This window comes from Aspergillus uvarum (genome assembly GCF_003184745.1).
Source record: "Aspergillus uvarum CBS 121591 unplaced genomic scaffold BO82scaffold_72, whole genome shotgun sequence".
Classification (NCBI taxonomy): Eukaryota; Fungi; Ascomycota; class Eurotiomycetes; order Eurotiales; family Aspergillaceae; genus Aspergillus; species Aspergillus uvarum.
This window is the reverse complement of record NW_020291369.1, coordinates 122,926-140,788: the sequence shown is the minus strand read 5'-3', so window position 1 is coordinate 140,788 and position 17,863 is coordinate 122,926. Positions and strand designations below refer to the sequence as shown.

The following is a 17,863-nucleotide window of genomic DNA, read 5'->3' as shown; positions in this document are numbered from 1 at the left end:
GTTGGTATCATAAAACAAGAACTGGCAGCAAGCAGTGCCCTGCAGACCACCTCAGAGCGCTCAAAAGCCAAGGTGGAAAATGCAAAGGGAATATTCGAGCAATCAAAATCCAGCTGAGCTAAACGTCAAGTCTACTCCTCCACCCAATCCCTTCCTTCGTGCACCACTCTTTCAGGATTGCGCAACTGAATTTAATAATCTCCGAAGGTGTACTGGTTTTTCTCAACGGAAGAAAGTACTCGTTGGATAAGTCACCAGCTTTTGAAAGTGGCTTCCCCTGCTCCGAGAAATTCTTTGACCGATTGGACCATGTGGCAGGAAATTCACTAGCAAGGACATTCTCAGAAAGACCGCGTGAGCCCTCCAGCCATAGCTTCTGAGACTCTCGGTAACACTCAGGAAGTCGATGCTTCAGCTCGTTGAATTCTCTTCGGACTTTTCTATATTCGTCCAGTGAAACCGATGTCCCGTCGCTGCCCGATGTAGAAATAGCAGTATGTTCTTCCGGTACAGCTGTAACTGCAAGCCTTTCTAAATCAAGTGCATGGATTGCATCATACGAGACAGCCCCAAGCATGAGACATAGGCTGTGCAATCGGGGATAGGGTGCACTATTTTTCTTCACCACGCGCCAATAGGCAAGAATGGACAGCCATGAAGAAGAATCGGCAACTTGGCGAGTTAGAGCCTTGAAGTGGTCATCTGCGACAAAAGCCAGGATGAAGCATATTATAGCTTCTACAGCCGTGGCAACCGCGAGTTTTTCATCGACAACAGTCGAATTATCTTTAGCTGTATGGCGTTCCGCGGCATGCTTCAGTTCTCGGCCAAGGTTCCCATATTTCTGGTATTCCTCCTTCCACGCCCGACGCTCACATTGCCGAGATGCAGCGCTGCTTGTTTGAGGAGATGGTGGTTTGGTAGGTGTCGGCCACTCTGCTGTATGTTTCATACCGGACTGGGGGGGCATTCTCTCGCTAGTATCTCCAGACACTTCATATTGACCAGAACAGTTCACACTTTTGCTCGGCGTTGACTGCATCTGTTTTGACCTATCCTGCAGGAGCTGTTTGGTATGCGGGCTCGGAATTTTGGGGGACTGGGGCTGATCGATAATGTTAGGGGGTTTGGACTCTTTCGTGCATTCTTTCGAAGACATATTTGCAGTGTCATTTTTGGCTTTATAATCGTTGCGAGATAACTTGTTGCCGTTTTCTGCACGCTCGGATGCTGTAGCCTTCGCTACAGATTGTCCAGATGTTGTAGCGTGAGGAATATCAACATTTTTTACGGGTGAGCTTGATGTACCTATCTTCCGCTTACCGGAGAACTTTAGAAGGGCTTCAACCCGCTTCCTGTTCGCTCTGCCATACCTCAATCTGACGATGAACCTTGTTCTGGCATGACTTGAGTGGTAACTCGTTCGTGTATCCACTGAGTTCATTACAGCTTCCTTGGGTAGGTGTTGAGAGCCGACTTTTGTAGTCGTAGTTCTAGATGAACCAACGTCCGAAGGTTCTTGAAGAACGTTCGGTCTTCTAACGGAACCAGGGTTCAAGGTTTTGTTTTGCCGGCTGGAAATGGGTGACAAGTCCATGTAGGTAGAGCCACGATAAGCAGTTTTGGCTTTTTGCAAATTTGAAGCATCGATATTTGACACATCTGGGTGTTGTAAGGAGTCTAAGGAGACAGAATCCACATTTTGCATCGACAACTCTTTCTCCAAATCCGGTGGAAGTGTTGGAGATAGAAGTCGAGGCAGTCTCGGGCTGCTTGAAACTGGGGGCAGAGTCGGTGATAAGAGAGCAGGAAGTCCATTGCCCCGCAGTCGTCCCACTTTGGTGTATTCTACTGTAGAATCAGTAGACAATCTGGTTTTTTTAAAAGAGACATGGCCCTTCCCAGTTGATTTCATTGGCTCATTATCGGTTTCAAGCGGACGTTTGCGATCCATGTTCTTGTCACCAGATGAGGATTGCACGTTGCCTGGAGCCGCCCTCTCTGCCGGTCCCTGTATTTCGTCAATGAAACCACTAGCTTTGTTGGTTGATTGGCTTCCATTGAGCGTTTGGGCAGTCGATGATTGGGAAGGGGCTTCTCGACTGACAGGGGAACCAGAGGGGGCGCCTGACTTTCTCCTGTTTTTGTAATCTTTTAGGCTTATCTTCTTCTTCAGTGAACTATAAGATGGTGTGCTAGCTGCACTCTGAGGCCCGGATTGCTGATCGGACATGACGTTTCCTGCACTGTCAGACCAATCGCCCACAGCGGCTAACAAGGATTCTCCGTCGTGATGAGTCAAAAAAGTCATGTATTGGAGTTGCTGTTCCTCTGGCGTGAAAGGGCCGTCATCACTCACTGCCCAGTTATTAACAAAGCGCCCTCCAAGACGAAAAGGCACATCAGTCGGGACAGTAAGGAGGAAGGGATAAAGTGGAAGGACTTGATCTTTAAGTCTCTTCAATCGTCGATCAATGGAGTCTTGATCTATATTATATCTGTGTTCGCTCGCTCTCTTGGTTCCTCTCGATTCAGCGTTCGCGGGGCGAAGAGAATGCTCTCCCGACATGGCAGTCCGTCAAATAGATGTGTGGGAGATTGACAGCAGCTATAGCAAGCATGCACTTCCTTGTAAGAATATTTCCACCCCACACTTGGGCTTCCTAGCTCCAACACCCGTGTTGACTGACTTCTTTGAGATGCTGTGCGTTTGCATGTGTGCTTTTGCGATCTGTGTTCCAATGGTGTTGAACATCCAAGCAGCGTTATCGCATTCGGTCTGGTGTCGTGATTCCTTGTTAACTTCCCATCGGTTCGTGACCGATCTATATAGTGCCCCAAGCCTTGATCTGATCCTTGGGTCTCCTTCGAAATCCCGGCGTCCCCTTCAGCCGCGCATAGCCAGCTACCGTGGCAGAGCCTGTTCAACAATATTCAGTCACAGACCCTGCGGTCCACAAGAGTAATATCTCCTCTATGCAAGTGAGTTTCCTGGAGTCTTGGCTGCCCTGGGCACGGGGTGGGTTGCCGACTAGAAGCCGATACCTAATATGCCGCACTATCGAGCGCCCAAGCCAATGCCGAACCTATGGCTGTAGTATCTGGCCATAAGGATAGAGAAGGAACACCTAGCCCAAGGTTTAGGATAATCGATGCACCTAGGCTCACAGCGAGAGGGGGAGTAGAGTGTCAATGTCGAAGATGAGCCGAACGGAGTTTGTTGTTCAGTACGAGTACTAGATTAGGTCAATACTCCGGCCGGGTTCTAAGCGGAGCCGCTTGGCAGTATCTTAATGGGCGCGCGGGAAGGCGTATGGTGCAGTACTCCGTACTCTGTATAACTACCAGTACAATACATATATTAGTTCTCGGCTCTAGTCCAAAAGATTCTTTAAGACATCGACTTCTTGTTTGCCGTCAACTCCTTGTTGTGCCTCTTCAGGACCTCCACCTCTCATGGTGTTTCCTTGCTGTCCGAATGCTCAACGCAGACATTAACTCTATGTTGATGTTTGTGGACTGGAATCAGGTTATGTTTTAACCTCGTGGACACTGACTGTACAAACACATAAAGACCACTATGAACGGTCGGAAGGAGCGAATTCATTTCGCCAGAACGCTCGAAAATGTGCCTGCTGGCCTAGTCTGGACATTTCGTTAACTTCCTTGGGTGTCAACTTAAAGGCAAGTGCACGCAGGTAGCTACTCATGCGGGATTCTTTACTACTGGTCGTAATCGCCACGGAACCACAATCCATAACCCATCTCAACAGGATCTCTCCCTCACTGACCGCGTACTTTTTGGCCAGACCGGACAACATTTGGTCAAGAGGACCACCCCTGGCGCGATTGATCGGAGTCAAGGGGCCATAGCTAGCGGTTGTAATCCCTCTGTCTCGATGAAATTCTAGCAGATTACCGTGTTGAAGGTAAGGATGGAACTCAACCTGGTTGATCGACGGAGGCGTTGTGGCTGTACTCAAGATGGCTTCAAGGTGCTCCTGGAGAAAATTGGAAACTCCTATGGACCGGGCTTTGCCAGCGGCCTTAACCCGTTCCATGGCAGCCCAAGCTTTTTGGAGATCATCATCGGACTCGGCAAAGAACGGCGAATGAATCAAGTATCTTCATCTCGCCCATAAGTACTTCACGACTTTTAATGCAACGGATGCCGGAGATCTAGGTACGGTATACATACAAATCGACGTAGCTGAGCTGGAGCTTCCGCAGACTCAGATCAATGGCCTCCGGGATGTCAGCGATGTTGGTATTCACCTTCGTCGTCACAAATAAGTCTTCCCGAATAACGCCACTTTCTTTAATGGCAAGACCCAGTTCAGGCTCCGTTCCATAGACCTCGGCTCCATCAAGGTGACGATATCCCAATCGAATAGCCGTTTTCATGGAACTGACAAGTTCGCGATCTATACTCTCATCCGTTGTCCTTTTATACCAGGCAGTCCCACTGCCGTACCCAAGCTGTTACGATCATTAGTATTTATTAAGCCGGAAAACACCGCCGGTAAAAAGAGGCGTCGATACACGCGACAGATAGAAAAGCATGGAGCAACTTACCAGTGGGATGTTTATCCCGTCACCCAATCTGACAAATGGAAAATTCCGGGCGGTGGACGCCATTGGGCATACGTATGCTATCAATAAAGAGCTGTGATGTGTGAAAATAGATCAATATATAAAGCTTTTCAGAAAAGACAATGAAATACTCATGTATAGTAAGCACGTATGAGAAATCCGAAGGTTTGACGTCATCCTTAGATATGCGGTCAAGTTCCCGAATCTTAGCGGAGAGGCGCTAAGTTACTCCGCATATTTTACAAGATCTGACCATTACCTATACCAACTTTCCGAATGAGGCACAATATAGAAGTTGGTATCGGCTCACTTTGATGAGCAGTCCGCACCACAAATCTCATGGTCATAATCAATGCTCGATTTGCATATCCCTACACCAAGTTAGCATCCTTCCGCAGAGTTCCCAAAGGGTTGTGGATGCCTCCTGGGCGGTCTTATCACATGGCTTCGTCATTCCAGAAATCCGGCAAAGGGGTTTCGCTGCGCGAGCTTTCCAAGTCCAATGTCTTCACATCCAAGCTTCCTGCCGACCCTGCGTTTGAAACACCGGAAATATCGCATCGAGCTCCTCGCGAGGCTCTGGGGCCGCGCTTAGTAAGGGGTGCGCTTTACACGTTTGTGAGGCCCGAGCCAGCAGAGAAGTATGAGATTCTGGGGGTAAGCCCGAAAGCCTTGGACGATCTTGGACTCGCATCTAGTGAAACTATTACACAAGAATTCCGTGCCCTGGTTTCTGGAAATGAATTTCCGTGGGACCAATCTACGGGTGGAATATATCCTTGGGCACAATGCTATGGAGGCAAGTTTTTCAATGCACGCCACTTTCACACCGTTTCCCATATGCACGAAAATGGAAAACCACCGACTAACAGCTTGAAGGGTGGCAATTGTACGTTACAGGATCTGTAGGCTGGTAGTGCTATGCATCCTACTGACAAATGGTAGTGGCTCATGGGCTGGTCAACTAGGAGACGGGGTGTGTGGCACCTGGCCGCAATTGAACGTTCTATATGCATTGAATTGACATTGAGCAGCGCGCCATAAGCCTCTTTGAGAGCACTAATCCATACACGAACATTCGTTATGAGCTGCAGTTGAAAGGAGCTGGACGGACGCCCTACTCACGCTTTGCTGATGGCAAAGCTGTGCTCCGGTCGAGCATCCGAGAATACATTGTCTCTGAAGGTGGTTCCCCGAAGAGATGTTATACTGGCGGAAACTAATTGCTCCTTAAGCTCTTTCGGCACTCGGTATTCCAACGACCCGGGCCTTAGCCATTACTTTATTGCCGCGATCGAAAGTATTGCGAGAGCGCATTGAACCGGGAGCCGTTGTTACTCGATTTGCAGAATCTTGGCTCCGTATTGGCACTTTTGATCTATTGCGTGCACGTGGAGACCGCGACCTGATCCGAAAGTTGGCGACATATGTCGCCGAAGAAGTTTTCCATGGATGGGAGACTCTCCCTTCTGTTGTGTACTCAAACAATAGTCAACCCTCGCCTGCCATGGATAACCCATCCGAGTATACTCCAAGAAGCGAAGTGGAGGAGAATCAAGGTTTGGAAGAAAACAGGTTCACGAGGCTTTATCGAGAGATTGCACGCCGCAACGCCAAGACTGTTGCTGCCTGGCAAGCCTATGGTTTCATGAATGGTGTTCTGAATACGGACAACACCTCGATTTGCGGCTTGTCGATGGATTTCGGCCCTTTTGCATTTATGGATAACTTTGATCCCCAGTACACGCCCAATCACGATGACCACCTACTGAGGTATTCTTACAAGAACCAGCCTAGTATCATCTGGTGGAATCTGGTCAGACTGGGTGAATCCCTCGGGGAACTCATTGGGGCAGGAGACCAAGTGGATCATGAAGAATTTGTGAAAAAAGGGCTGACTGAAAGCTCCGCACCGGCCGTAGTCGAACGTGCAGAAAAAATAATTGAACAAACAGGCAAGGAATTCAAGGCTGTATTTCTGAGTGAATACAAGCAACTCATGAGAAGGAGGTTAGGCCTTCAAACGGATAGAGAGACAGACTTCCAGGATTTGTTTTCTGAAATGCTTGACATGATGGAAGCATTGGAGCTGGATTTCAACCATTTTTTCAGGAGACTTTCAAACATCCCACTTTCAGATATCGAGACATCGGCCCAAAGAACGGAAATGGCATCGATCTTTTTCCATAATGAGGGATTTGACAATGCCAGCTTGACAGAAGCAGCAGCTAGAGAACGCATTGCGCACTGGCTTGAGATATGGAGAACTCGCGTCTTGGAAGACTGGGACACGGACAATGATACGGCGAGGCAAACGTCAATGAAATTGGTAAATCCAAGCGTATGTTTCTCTCGGGAGTGAGGATCGACAAATTCGGGGTATTGTGGTCGTCTGCTGACTTGAATTACACAATAGTTCCTACCACGTGGCTGGATACTTGACGAGGTCATTGACCGCGTGGAGCGCAAGGGGGACCGAGATGTCCTCGGGCGAGTGATGCAAATGGCACTGAAGCCTTTCGCCGAAGATTGGGGTCTAGATGAACAGGAGGAACGGCGGTTCTGCGGCGATGTTCCGAAATTCAAAAGAGCGATGATGTGCAGTTGTAGCTCATGAAAAGAATTTTTGGTCCCCTGCGGATATTCGATATTCTATCTTTACAATGGTAGCCTTGCTTAGATATGTTATTGGTGCCCTGCTCGTTCAGTTTCATTCGAGCATAACATACTGCCTCAAAGCGAGAGCCTGCACTGCCTTCTAGAGAGCAGTAAACTACGCAATGATGGAAACAATTCGATAATGACACTATGAAGGGTGCCCCTCGAATTGCTCTGTGGTGAATATAATGAAGCAGAAAGATCGAATGTTTCAGCAAGGAGGTCCAAGATAGGGAGAAGTTCTGTGGAATCGATGTAGATTGCCGTTAAGATAATTCCATTATCGTGGACAAAAGTCTTCCACAGCACACAAGTGATTTCATCTATTTGTCCACCCGCAACACAATGCACCTATCAGTCCTCAATCTAGCCTTACTGTCTCCAAGCAAGACAGCAGATCGTTCATACAACTTCATGGTGAAATAGATATCCTTCGGATATCTATACAGACCAGATAGGGTTGATAGAGGTATTCAAAGCCAGGCTCGTATGCCATGTCAGAAATTGGCTTCAGGATAAAGCGGGAGAAATGAATTGCAGATCGTCAATGATGGCGCGATCGAGGTGCATATTCCTGTGTCTGGTCCCATGCGAGACATCGTGACAGAAGACAAACAGTCCAGAGTGCATTCAAACTAGTTAGGGCAGGCAGCCTGAACGTGTCCAGGTTGCTTGCAGTTGTAACACACGCGTTCACCCTTGGCTTCGGTGGGGCAATCGCGGGAAACGTGTCCAACTTCACCGCCTATGTGATTGTCAGTTTCCAAGCTGATGTCGACTGAGAGGGATCATAACTCACAGTTGTAGCACTTCTGGCCATTAGTGCAGTCGCGAGCCATGTGGCCGAAGCCGCCACAAGAGTAGCAAGTCTGCTGACGGCCGCCAAAGCCACCGCCATAGCTGCCACCCTGGGGACAGTTTCTCGCGATATGGCCGACCCGGCCACACTTGTAGCACTCCTGACTACCACCAGCAGCGCCGTAGCTCTCGCCCGAGCCAGCCTGAGGACATTCGCGAGAAATGTGACCAGTGGCTCCACAACGATAGCATGACTTTTCCTTAGGGGCTACCGTACATTCACGACCTGCAATGTGTCAGCCTGGTCCACCAGAATAGAAGCATAGAGCATCAGTGAACAACTTACTAACGTGTCCCTGACCTGAGATTGGAAAATCAACAAGTCAGACCAAATTTAACTGCCCAGTAACTGGGTAGCTTCCAGAAGTCGGTAGCCAATAGTCAAGATAACGAGAAGGGAAAGTGAATGCGAGAAGGGCTGGTGGGAAAACTGACCACCACAGTTGTAGCTGTGAAGGACTGGTAAGTAAGTTTGTTTCAACCAGGAACGATAATCCTCACCAAGTAGGGGTACCCTTCTTGGGGCAATCGCGGGCCTAAAAATAGTCAGACTCCTTTAACGACAATGCCACGGAACAAGCCGACGGGGACGGGATATGATGCTCTCCGCCAACTTGTCCTGGAAGTAGGCGATGTTTACCTGATGCGAGGCATCGCCGCCTAGATTGCAAAGGAGAAAATGAATTAGTGTCTATAGTATCCAGGTGTGCATAGTAAAATGATATTTTCACTCTCTTGAGATGTTGTGCAAAATGCTGAGACCAGATCCGCCCCTCAAGCGTCCCGGGCAAGAAAGATAGCAACTTGTACTCGATTCCAATGGGACTAGGAACAAGAGAAGAGACTTGCGCGACCGGGAAAATCTTCAGACTGTGGGTGCAAATATGACTTGGCAGCCAGGGAATAAGGTACTTTCTGGCTTGAGCTTCAGGACTCGAGGATTCTGTAGAGGCCAAGAGAACTGCCGCTGCAGCCAGAATCGCGCCCACGAATAATATTTTGGTTGGATTCAAGAATTGTGTAGACTCACAGTTGAAGCATCCACGACCTCCAGCTTGGAAACTCATATTGTCTTGTGGTGGAAAATAGCTGGTTTAAGAGGGGTTGAGGTAACGAAAGAGGGGAAGAAGGGCGGTGATTTTGGGATTTTTTTTTTTGTGAGGATAGATGGAGGTTGAGGGGAAAGTCTGGGCGATCAGAGATTTAGTGGTAATAATGAACAGGAAGAGAGGAGTCACCCTAATTAATGCAGACCATAAAACAAAGATATGCTAATTTGGTGCGGGGGAACCTGCAGGGCTTTAACACTAAGAACCGCCGCAGTGCCGCACACAACAAGGAACGAGGACACCTGACAAATAGCCTCCTTTTCTCTTTGCTTGGACTTCACTTCCAATTGTGGTGTAAGTTAGTACTAGCTGAACAAATACAGAAGGGCATGTGGTAAGTAGTCATATTAGGAGAGAGAGGATTCATAATCGGTGTGTCAAAATGGGGAGGGCCTCATACTATCTTGATAGTAGATCAACACAATCCCCCACTCCCATCTCTCTCCTCCACCATATTTCCCAGCGCCACACGATCCCTGTCTATGAATTGACCACTTTGACTGGTTAGGCTTCGCTAGCGAGACCGCCCTGATGAGCTGGGGTCAGTTGCAGAACCGAGAAATTTCTGCATACCCATAAGGAAAGTGTGTTGTTACCAAGAGGCCGCCTGGGCCTGTCAGTCAACCGTAGCCTCGCTTCATCCAAGTAAACAAAGGACCAAGACATAACGTGGAACCGGAGGGTGAGCCGGACGTAGGGCCATGTGCTATGTTTTATATAAAAATGCAAAGGCATCCCTCCCAAGGTCCCCCAAGCCCACCTCATTATAATTGAACAACACATAAGTGAATGTTACTTGAGAATCTAACCTACTATGAATGAAGCCTGCCGTAAATCTGAGCATTGAAGCACAGGTCTCCTTGACTGGAATTCCACTGGCTGGAAAACTCTATACGTAGAAATCTCGATCTTGACCCACTCACGTGAAGTCATAACATTCCAGCATGTGCACGTCAATTCCCTTACCACGCAGTAGGAGGACACATTGATCATCAAATCCAATACAACCACTTATTTCAGGCAGGTGGTGCGGAACTCCTGTGGTTTGTAGCAGAGCATTGGCTTTTGTCGGAGAACTCGACCTCTGTTCACTGACATCACTCTGCCTATTTTCAGGACTAACTCGAATACTATTTCCATGTCTCCGCGCTCGTTGCTTCCCGAAAGCTGAGACTAGGGTTTCGAGTTCCCACACTCTTACCTCATCTCCCCGGGAGCTTACCGATACCGCCCTGCCACGATCACTCACTTGCACGGCTGATACTGAAGACGTATGACCCCAGAGTCGCTGTGCACCTTTGACATACAAGCCCGCGGACGTGGAGACAACAAGGTACACGGTTAAAGTATTGTCCGTGTGGGACGTTATCAAATAAGGGTGTGAGTAAGAGACGGAAGTCGGAGTTTCCTGATGATGTATCGCGGGTTCAGCTGGCCTCATGCTCTTGATATTTGTCGCATCCCACGTGCACGGCATGTCGATCCTTGAGTAGATCTGACCAAGTGGCGGACAAACTCCATACTGAGAATCCACGGTTGTTGTGAGCCGCGAGCACTTCTGCTGTAATTCACTCAGGCTGAAATGAAGTTCTTGAATCCCCAAAGACCAGCCGCAGCCAACATGGTAAAAGCTGTACACTATGGAAGATATAATATCAGAGCCTACCGAACGAATCGAGATTGACAGCGGCTCTAAGATGCTGTCTGCCTTGAGACATGATAATAAAGCCGGTTCCTTGGGCAGCGAGCGGCTACGCTCATCGGAACCGGTCGTGATTTTGAAAAGTGACAGAGCTTTATGGTCAGATGCCAAGAGGATGTAGGGGTAAAGCGAGGCTATTGCAGTAATGCTGCCGCTTGTCGATCCAGCGCAAGTGGTGTGGAAGTCCAGTGCTGATGTAGCCATGTCCAGGTTATATATCCCGAAGTGACCGTTTTCGAATCCAACAACAACCTCGATTGTATTCGGGCGAGAACCGACCATTGCCGTCAGCGCTGTGGGCAAGGCAACTAGAGGCGTTCGAGGTTTTGCTAAAGAGATCTCTGCGAGGTAGTACGCGGGAATTTTGGTAGACTGAGCTCGGAGCCAGTAGTCCCGGTCGACTGTGAAAATAATGCCAGCACAAAAAGCGACCAACGCCGATCGACCAAATGGGTGAGAGAACTCGACTTCGGAGACACGACAGATTCCTTTAGACCAATTGTGCCTAAGACGATATTGGCCCTTCCAATTCATAGTCCTTCCTTCATCTGCCAAGTGACCATGATCCAGCCATGTTGACACCTTGGGAGAATATCTGACCTCTGGATGGGAGATAACGGTACGCCTCACGTTTGCTAATCGAGGTCGAATCCAACGGTGGTAATAATGTCGCTTCCAGATTTCTGAGTCTTCTGCAAGCGCCTTGAACCGGCATGACAACCTTCATTGTAGATCTTCGTCAGCTCATGTCTTGACAGAGATGGTTTGAGCAAGACTGGAACGTACCGTTGACAGACTATCAAAGACGGGATGGGTAAGAAGGATAATATGTGGAGTAGTAATTCATCCGAGAGAGAAGATATTATATTGGGTTGGCGCCCACGTTTCGAGGGACGGGGTGCTGGATCTCCATCTTCGTAATGTCGTTTAGACATTTACCCAGTAATGGCCACGAAGCAAGCTAATTATTCGGGGCGAAAGATAAGATATAACAACTCAGGAATTGACAAACTGGTTCATGATTGCCAAAGCGGCATGCTGTACGCCTTTCCAATGAACATGGTTAGGTAGCTAGTTTGATTAACCAAATTACTAACTCGTATGTACCGCAGCTGGTTGAATAGGTTACATGAGATCAGCGCTTACTAAGGTCAGGCTTATGCGACCCAGAGAGATCATAAAACATTACGGAGGCATATCTTAAACTACTTCACAGATATTTGGTACTTCCTCCCCATGTATCCCTACATCAACACGTTGACTAATTGATGTGCTTATCCCAGTCTTATTGTTATCCACAGTGCATAAATCAGAGAATCTCACCATTCATGTGACCCTTCATTCACAGACTGATGATGTCCTCGTGATGGACGCCATTAGGACGCTTCGATCTTCTCTCACTCGAGCACTAGAGAACAGCTTCGATGAGGCTATCAGGAATGTGAAAGCCGAGATTTCCTACCGCGATGCGAATGCACATACAGCTGAACAGAGGGCTACGAATGCCGAGAAAGAACGGAGTAGGGCTTTGGAAGAGTTGGACTCGCTGAAAGATGCCATCACTCTCCTACGTGAAGAGCTACGCCTTACCGACTTTGGGTCCGAAGACGATAAAGTTTCTACGAAGAAGTTTCGTGACTTTGAAGCAGCATATGCCCCAAACCAGGTCTTACAACACTTCAGCCATGCCTTCGGTGGTGATGTCTCTGGTATCAATCCGTACGAGATCAAAGCCGTTACTGAAGCATATACGGCCCTATATGGGGAGGCTCAGGAGCTTGTTATGGCCTCGTGCGAGCTCAGAAAACAAGTCAAAAGATACAAGGGAAAGTTAAAGTTCTGGCAAAAGTGTCTCGAGCTTGATAAATTCACTTTGGTGCTCGAAGGCACAGCAATTGAGTTCAGATGTACTGGAAAGGTCTCTATTGATACCCAGAGAAAGTCGCGGGCCACAAACCCAACCATTTCTGTTCCCGTGTCGGGCTTAAATGATCATGACATTGCGGATGAAGCCGCGATCTCCCCACCGGAGACCTTGAGAACGAACCATCCTGATAATAGTGGTGCAGGGCATTGGGACGCGAAGAACAGAGACCAGAGCAAATGCAACGGCTCGATTCGATTGTCACCAGCGCAATCAACACTAACACAGTCGGGTTTGTCCGAAAATGAGAACGTTATTCCAACTGCCCAAGTTTCTATGTCGGGGATGAAAGCACCAGAGTCCGAGTCTATAATATCGCAAAATGTCCCTAAAGCCTTCATGAACCGGTATTCAACCTTGACCACAGGTGTAAGAAACGCGGCATTGGATTCTACTTTGGTCAAAGATGAAGATCTGTCTCCAGAACCGTCGCCCAAACTATCATCTGCGGTAAGGACTATGGGTACCCAAGATCTAGACGAAGTGGGTAGTACTGTCGAAACCCCCAGAAAGAGGAGGAAAGTTCGAGATAGTGAAGTACGAGGCGATCTCCTGAGAACAACTACCCCAGCAATCAGTGAAGTTAGTCGAGATGCACGTCCACCTCCGCCACTATCTCTCTCCTCCCCAAAACAACCTGTTATGCTGAAGTCCAGCAATGCCAACCCTGGAGGTGGAAGATGTGCTCGGTCGCCAGAGAAACCTCAAGAAGGAGCTCAAAGGTCACCCGCATATGCCCACATATCTTCAATCCTTGAAGACGGCGATGAAAACTTCTCGAGTCTACCTTCAAGGAAGTTGCACAGAGCATTAGAGGCAGGAGCTTCAGGTCTCACCCCAGGTTTTGGCAGCGAAGCTACCACTGATCAGCGTCTGCAGGGTCTGCTCGAGGGGCAGTCACCTGCCAAGTTGGAGTTGCAATCACTGCTAAGGAACTCGGGCGTTTCAGACAGGGCCCTCAAGCGTCCTTTCGCAATAATGGAAGAAACACCCACACTAAATTACAATCCCGATGGGTTTGACATAGCAGAAATGCCGCAAATAGCCCCGAACAATGGAGCTTCGAGAACCGAATCCGTCAATAATTCCCTGTTGTCTACAAGGGACACTGCAGTCCACCCCGCAGGAGGTTCTATAAGAGCACGGCCGGTTCAACATCTTGACCTCAAAGACTTCAGAATCAACCCCGACTTCAATCAAGGTTATGACTATGCATTTCACCGTGTGGTTCACAAGAAGACTGAAGGGAAATGTGTCAAGGGATGCACCCGTTACGATTGCTGTGGGAAGAAATTTCTAGGTTTGGCACGAATGAGTGGCCTTCCAGCAGATGCAACATGCTCCGTTCAGCTGCGCGAAATGAATGACCGGAAAATCCTTGAAGAATTTGTTGGCGACAAAGAACATCTGTCCAGTGAATTGAGTGTGGAGGACCGGAATCATCTCTTACAAGAAGCAAAGGCCAGGCTGATAGCTAATGAATTTGGGAAACACAAGCAGCAGCATCAACGTGCCGGGTCTCCACCCGGGTTTTGGCGTACTGATATGCCTAGCACCCAAGAATTGGAACGCGACCACCAGGAAGCCAGGAGGCTCGAGAAGGACCTGGTGAAGGACAGGTATAGAGAAGCAATGCGGCCGGGAGGTCTTTGGAAATTTGCAGATGAGTGAGCACGTGTAGTACATGATAATCGTGGAGTTCAACTCAATCCATATCGAATCTAGTATCTTAGCGATTCGTGTGATCATAAACGTCATCGGTGTTAGCTCTCCTACCAAACACTGTGCAAAGGCCACAATGCCAAGAACCCCCCGATTCAGCTGAACCTCGGCAATCAGGGCGGTGCCGCGGTGATTAATGTATGATCCCTTGGCAGACGCGGTACACGTGCCTCATCTCTCGGGGATGCCCACTTTTCTCCGCGGATGAACCTGATCTCTTCCTGTGAGCATAGCACTCCAGCCGAGCCTGGCTGCACCCCAAAACGGCCTGCTTCCGTTCGCCGCTCTGAACCTTTAGCGACATCATTTGTACTATTGATTCTCCCCTTTGTGGAGATGGACGCTACATGCGAGACTGAGAGTGCCGCCTCTGCTGCCCTGCTACGACCTTCAAGATGGTTGCTGTTGTACGAAGAATTTGTAACCAAGAACGCTAGCTCCGTAAGCCAGATAGAGTCGGCGCTGAGATCCTTAACATATATCATTCCAGGTCAGGACCACTGGCCTATTCAATTACAGTTCCCGGGGAGGAGAAAAGCTAATGTCTTCCAGGGCGATACCGAGACTCGGAAATAAGTTCAGAGTGTGGTATGTTGCCCAGCATCAGTAGTGTCAGTCTGCAAATTCTGTCTGATCGCCTAACTTTGTGTGGGTTGACCAGTACATTCGGGAGTCCAGCTACTGTCCCTTTATCACGATGCTCTTGTTTCTCGAGTTGTTTCCAGATTATCGCCGACTATCCCGCGGCCGATACCGACTCCTCACACGCGATATACTAAATATTGGACGTCTCGCTCTTCGCTCTATCATAAAGTTGCACTCGCATTACAGATGGTCCAGTACACAGAACTGCTCTGGGAGATGATTGCCCGTCGACGTGGGGAGAAGATCCGTTGGCGCGTCGTCATCTTCATTGAAGCCATCAAGGCGGTCTGTCGTCTATTACTTCTTCGTCTTACAAAGTCCAGGCCATTGGTGACCCCCCCGCTGCCTGAGAGAGACATTGATCCCAGATCGCTAGACAAAGTGGACGGCGATTGGAATGGGATGCAAACGCCCGTTAGCGAACGACCGTCAGATTTGAGCTGGACAATGCCTCGGACGGGCTTATCTCTCCCGTCGCTGCCAGAAGTAAATGATGTCTCCCACTTCCTGATATCCAAGGTCCTCACCGCCGACGATATTAAAACCCCTAAGGCTCTATTGCATCGCGTTACTGGCCAAGGACAACTAGCTGAAGTTTTATACATCCTTCGGCCAGTGGTCTACGCGCTAGCGTTGCAAAAATACAGCGAAAGCAGGCATAGCTGGAGACCTTGGTTGGTTGGATTTGGCCTAGAATATGTGTGCCGACAGCTTGCTAAGTCTGACTTTCGAGAAAGAGTTGCCGGCGGCCTTCGAGGACTGACTGGACTTGAACGTGAAGAACTCAGAAAAAGAGGCTGGGCGATGGGTTGGTGGGCCATGCGGGGGGCTTTCTATACGAATTTGACCAGGTGCGTGTTCTGGACCCGTCCTTGCAGCGGCGGAAGAATACTAATGAACATAGACCTTGGCTACGGAGTTTGACTGGGAAGATGAAGGGCAAGCCCCTGCTTGACCTGGTGGGCAGCGTCATTGACGACTACGAATACTTATGGGATAATTACTATTTCTCAAGTGCGACGTTATGATCTTTCGTTCCTCTAGTTGCAATTGCAACTCAATTTAGATTTCTACTACTTATTGCCATGGCTTCGATCCATCTAAGACAGCTCTGTGACTGACTGGTCGCAATCCGCTTGCCCTTGCTGACACGATCTCACCTGGTTTCCCCCCACATCTGAGGTCTGCAATCAACGTTCTGTGGACCTGATCTCTTTTGGGCGTATTAAGATGTATGTGAATCGGGTATTGAATTTGTCATTATCGTCATAATCCTCCACTGATCCGAGGCATTGAATGTTATATCATAGAAGAATGTCTGTTGACCTCGACCCGTACCATTCTCGCACTTCATGGTATAATCCGGTGTTGGCACCGGCAGATGTTAAGAGGAAGTCCCTTAGCTGTGAATAGTCTTCCTCCGCCGGCCAGTCGACTTTCGACCCTCCCTTAAACTCCAACATCTCCTTCGCAGTTCCCCAGCTGAATCGACATTCGTTTCCCCACCCGAAGATAGGATCCATATTGTTTCGAAGCCAGCCGACACATTTTGAGTCCGAAGGATATCCGCTACCCCAACTTTGAATGGTGGCCTTTCGAGAAGGCTCTTCAGTAGCACATCTTCTTGAGACCTCTTTGTGGCTTAGCTCCAACGCAATGTCCCTTGTCACTTTGGCTACAACACTTGCGGCGCTGACACAGGGATACAAGGAATCAGCCTTCTTGGCCACTGTTATCTTCAAGGAGGGGAAAAGTTTCTCCAACTTATGTTGATATGTCACGGGATTTCCAATCGTATCAATGTAGACCTCCCCCACATTTATGCCTCTCTCCTCAATGATGCCTCGGATGATCTCGACCGTAGCATCCATTGCCTGAGCATTGAGATTGTAAGACCCAGCGCCAGGTCGCATCATGCCTGATGAGATGTCGCGTGCTGATAGCAGCTTCGTAGCCCATCCGCAACACTCAAAAAGTCGATTGCCGGGAGTGCACAACAGTCTCATTAGGTTCATGCGCACCCCGGGCGTAAGCACTTTGCTATCATCGAAGCTGTATTCTCGAGAAAGAAGGGAATGGTGAAGCTGACGCGGCAAGTAGAAGGCAGTGTAAACCATCGGGCCGAGGACAGGGCCGCGCCCCGCTTCGTCCACACCGAGGACGAGATAGTCGTCTTGTGATGGTTCGTCCCCGGTAGTCGAGTTGGTTGAAGCGAGGAAGAGTGGGCGTGGTGAGAAGTAGGAGTAGGAGTCGCCAGATAGCATCTTAGTATGATCTATGCTGGGGGGTATAAAGGAGCCTGTGAAGGCCGAAGTTGAGGAAGCTTTTGGAGATAGGTCGCAGACATCATCCTGAGTGGATTCCCCCATCTTCTGTGTTCTGGGGTGTCAGTCAATTCCAGGCGACGCGGGTTTTAGATGAGACAAAATAAGGAAGCATCCAGAGCACAGTAAAGTCTAAGGACTGACTAGCCGATGCAAGAAAGAAAAATTGAGTGGATAAATGAATGAAGGAAGAGAATGAAATTGAAAGAGCTGCTGCGGTATCCTAGGAAGCCGAATATCTATCAATCGGCAACATGGGGACGCGTCCCAAACAGTTCAGGACTAGCGCGTGTCACTTTCGCCGCCGCCTCCATGAATCCCAAACTCC

At 48.9% G+C, this 17,863-nt stretch overlaps 8 protein-coding genes across 8 annotated transcripts; 2 read left to right on the top strand and 6 right to left on the bottom strand.

Moving 5' to 3' along the window:
- Positions 1-118: 118 nt before the first annotated feature.
- BO82DRAFT_294527 (uncharacterized protein) lies at positions 119-2,569 on the bottom strand (the record flags this gene model as incomplete). Its single annotated transcript, XM_025631825.1, has 3 exons — positions 119-1,518; positions 1,612-1,986; positions 2,035-2,569. 3 exons carry the CDS (start codon positions 2,567-2,569, stop codon positions 119-121), a joined length of 2,310 nt encoding a protein of 769 aa, XP_025487357.1.
- An 884-nt stretch (positions 2,570-3,453) lies between these two features.
- On the bottom strand, positions 3,454-4,749 carry BO82DRAFT_436104 (aldo/keto reductase). The gene is made up of 3 exons (XM_025641090.1): positions 4,576-4,749; positions 4,199-4,479; positions 3,454-4,125 (listed from the first exon to the last, which is right to left on the bottom strand). Exons 1-3 carry the CDS (start codon positions 4,636-4,638, stop codon positions 3,579-3,581), a joined length of 891 nt encoding a protein of 296 aa, XP_025487356.1. The 5' UTR covers positions 4,639-4,749; the 3' UTR covers positions 3,454-3,578.
- Positions 4,750-4,852: 103 nt separating this feature from the next.
- BO82DRAFT_436103 (YdiU domain protein) lies at positions 4,853-7,429 on the top strand. The gene is made up of 6 exons (XM_025641089.1): positions 4,853-5,392; positions 5,473-5,482; positions 5,539-5,569; positions 5,628-5,778; positions 5,829-6,934; positions 7,010-7,429. The coding sequence occupies exons 1-6, from the start codon at positions 4,933-4,935 to the stop codon at positions 7,208-7,210; spliced, it is 1,959 nt and encodes a 652-aa protein (XP_025487355.1). The 5' UTR covers positions 4,853-4,932; the 3' UTR covers positions 7,211-7,429.
- On the bottom strand, positions 7,316-8,559 carry BO82DRAFT_358550 (uncharacterized protein). Its single transcript, XM_025636323.1, has 3 exons — positions 8,396-8,559; positions 8,051-8,335; positions 7,316-7,996 (listed from the first exon to the last, which is right to left on the bottom strand). The coding sequence occupies exons 2-3, from the start codon at positions 8,147-8,149 to the stop codon at positions 7,796-7,798; spliced, it is 300 nt and encodes a 99-aa protein (XP_025487354.1). The 5' UTR covers positions 8,150-8,335; positions 8,396-8,559; the 3' UTR covers positions 7,316-7,795.
- Positions 8,446-9,269, bottom strand: BO82DRAFT_358548 (uncharacterized protein). Its single transcript, XM_025636322.1, has one exon. The coding sequence runs from the start codon at positions 9,174-9,176 to the stop codon at positions 8,646-8,648; it is 531 nt and encodes a 176-aa protein (XP_025487353.1). The 5' UTR covers positions 9,177-9,269; the 3' UTR covers positions 8,446-8,645.
- Positions 9,270-10,137: 868 nt separating this feature from the next.
- On the bottom strand, positions 10,138-11,855 carry BO82DRAFT_294607 (WD domain protein; the record flags this gene model as incomplete). Its single annotated transcript, XM_025631829.1, has 2 exons — positions 10,138-11,641; positions 11,707-11,855. 2 exons carry the CDS (start codon positions 11,853-11,855, stop codon positions 10,138-10,140), a joined length of 1,653 nt encoding a protein of 550 aa, XP_025487352.1.
- Positions 11,856-12,286: 431 nt separating this feature from the next.
- Positions 12,287-16,239, top strand: BO82DRAFT_378281 (Pex16-domain-containing protein; the record flags this gene model as incomplete). The annotated part of the gene is made up of 5 exons (XM_025637625.1): positions 12,287-14,511; positions 14,800-15,056; positions 15,119-15,154; positions 15,228-16,062; positions 16,116-16,239. 5 exons carry the CDS (start codon positions 12,287-12,289, stop codon positions 16,237-16,239), a joined length of 3,477 nt encoding a protein of 1,158 aa, XP_025487351.1.
- A 12-nt stretch (positions 16,240-16,251) lies between these two features.
- BO82DRAFT_358547 (ribonuclease H2 catalytic subunit RNH201) lies at positions 16,252-17,741 on the bottom strand. Its single transcript, XM_025636321.1, has one exon. The coding sequence runs from the start codon at positions 17,578-17,580 to the stop codon at positions 16,516-16,518; it is 1,065 nt and encodes a 354-aa protein (XP_025487350.1). The 5' UTR covers positions 17,581-17,741; the 3' UTR covers positions 16,252-16,515.
- Positions 17,742-17,863: the final 122 nt, after the last annotated feature.

Excerpts from the sequence above, each read along its gene's own strand:
- BO82DRAFT_436104 (XM_025641090.1), bottom strand. The coding sequence starts at position 4,638 with ATGGCGTCCACCGCCCGGAATTTTCCATTTGTCAGATTGGGTGACGGG. Across the intron at positions 4,480-4,575 it reads ACGGGATAAACATCCCACTG|CTTGGGTACGGCAGTGGGAC; the intron begins GTAAGTTGCTCC and ends TGATCGTAACAG. Across the intron at positions 4,126-4,198 it reads CAGCTCAGCTACGTCGATTT|ATACTTGATTCATTCGCCGT; the intron begins GTATGTATACCG and ends GGCGAGATGAAG.
- BO82DRAFT_436103 (XM_025641089.1), top strand. The coding sequence starts at position 4,933 with ATGGTCATAATCAATGCTCGATTTGCATATCCCTACACCAAGTTAGCA. Across the intron at positions 5,779-5,828 it reads AGAATACATTGTCTCTGAAG|CTCTTTCGGCACTCGGTATT; the intron begins GTGGTTCCCCGA and ends TTGCTCCTTAAG. Across the intron at positions 6,935-7,009 it reads TGAAATTGGTAAATCCAAGC|TTCCTACCACGTGGCTGGAT; the intron begins GTATGTTTCTCT and ends ATTACACAATAG.
- BO82DRAFT_358550 (XM_025636323.1), bottom strand. The coding sequence starts at position 8,149 with ATGGCGGTGGCTTTGGCGGCCGTCAGCAGACTTGCTACTCTTGTGGCG. Across the intron at positions 7,997-8,050 it reads TGGCCAGAAGTGCTACAACT|GCGGTGAAGTTGGACACGTT; the intron begins GTGAGTTATGAT and ends ACAATCACATAG.
- BO82DRAFT_358548 (XM_025636322.1), bottom strand. The coding sequence starts at position 9,176 with ATGAGTTTCCAAGCTGGAGGTCGTGGATGCTTCAACTGTGAGTCTACA.
- BO82DRAFT_358547 (XM_025636321.1), bottom strand. The coding sequence starts at position 17,580 with ATGGGGGAATCCACTCAGGATGATGTCTGCGACCTATCTCCAAAAGCT.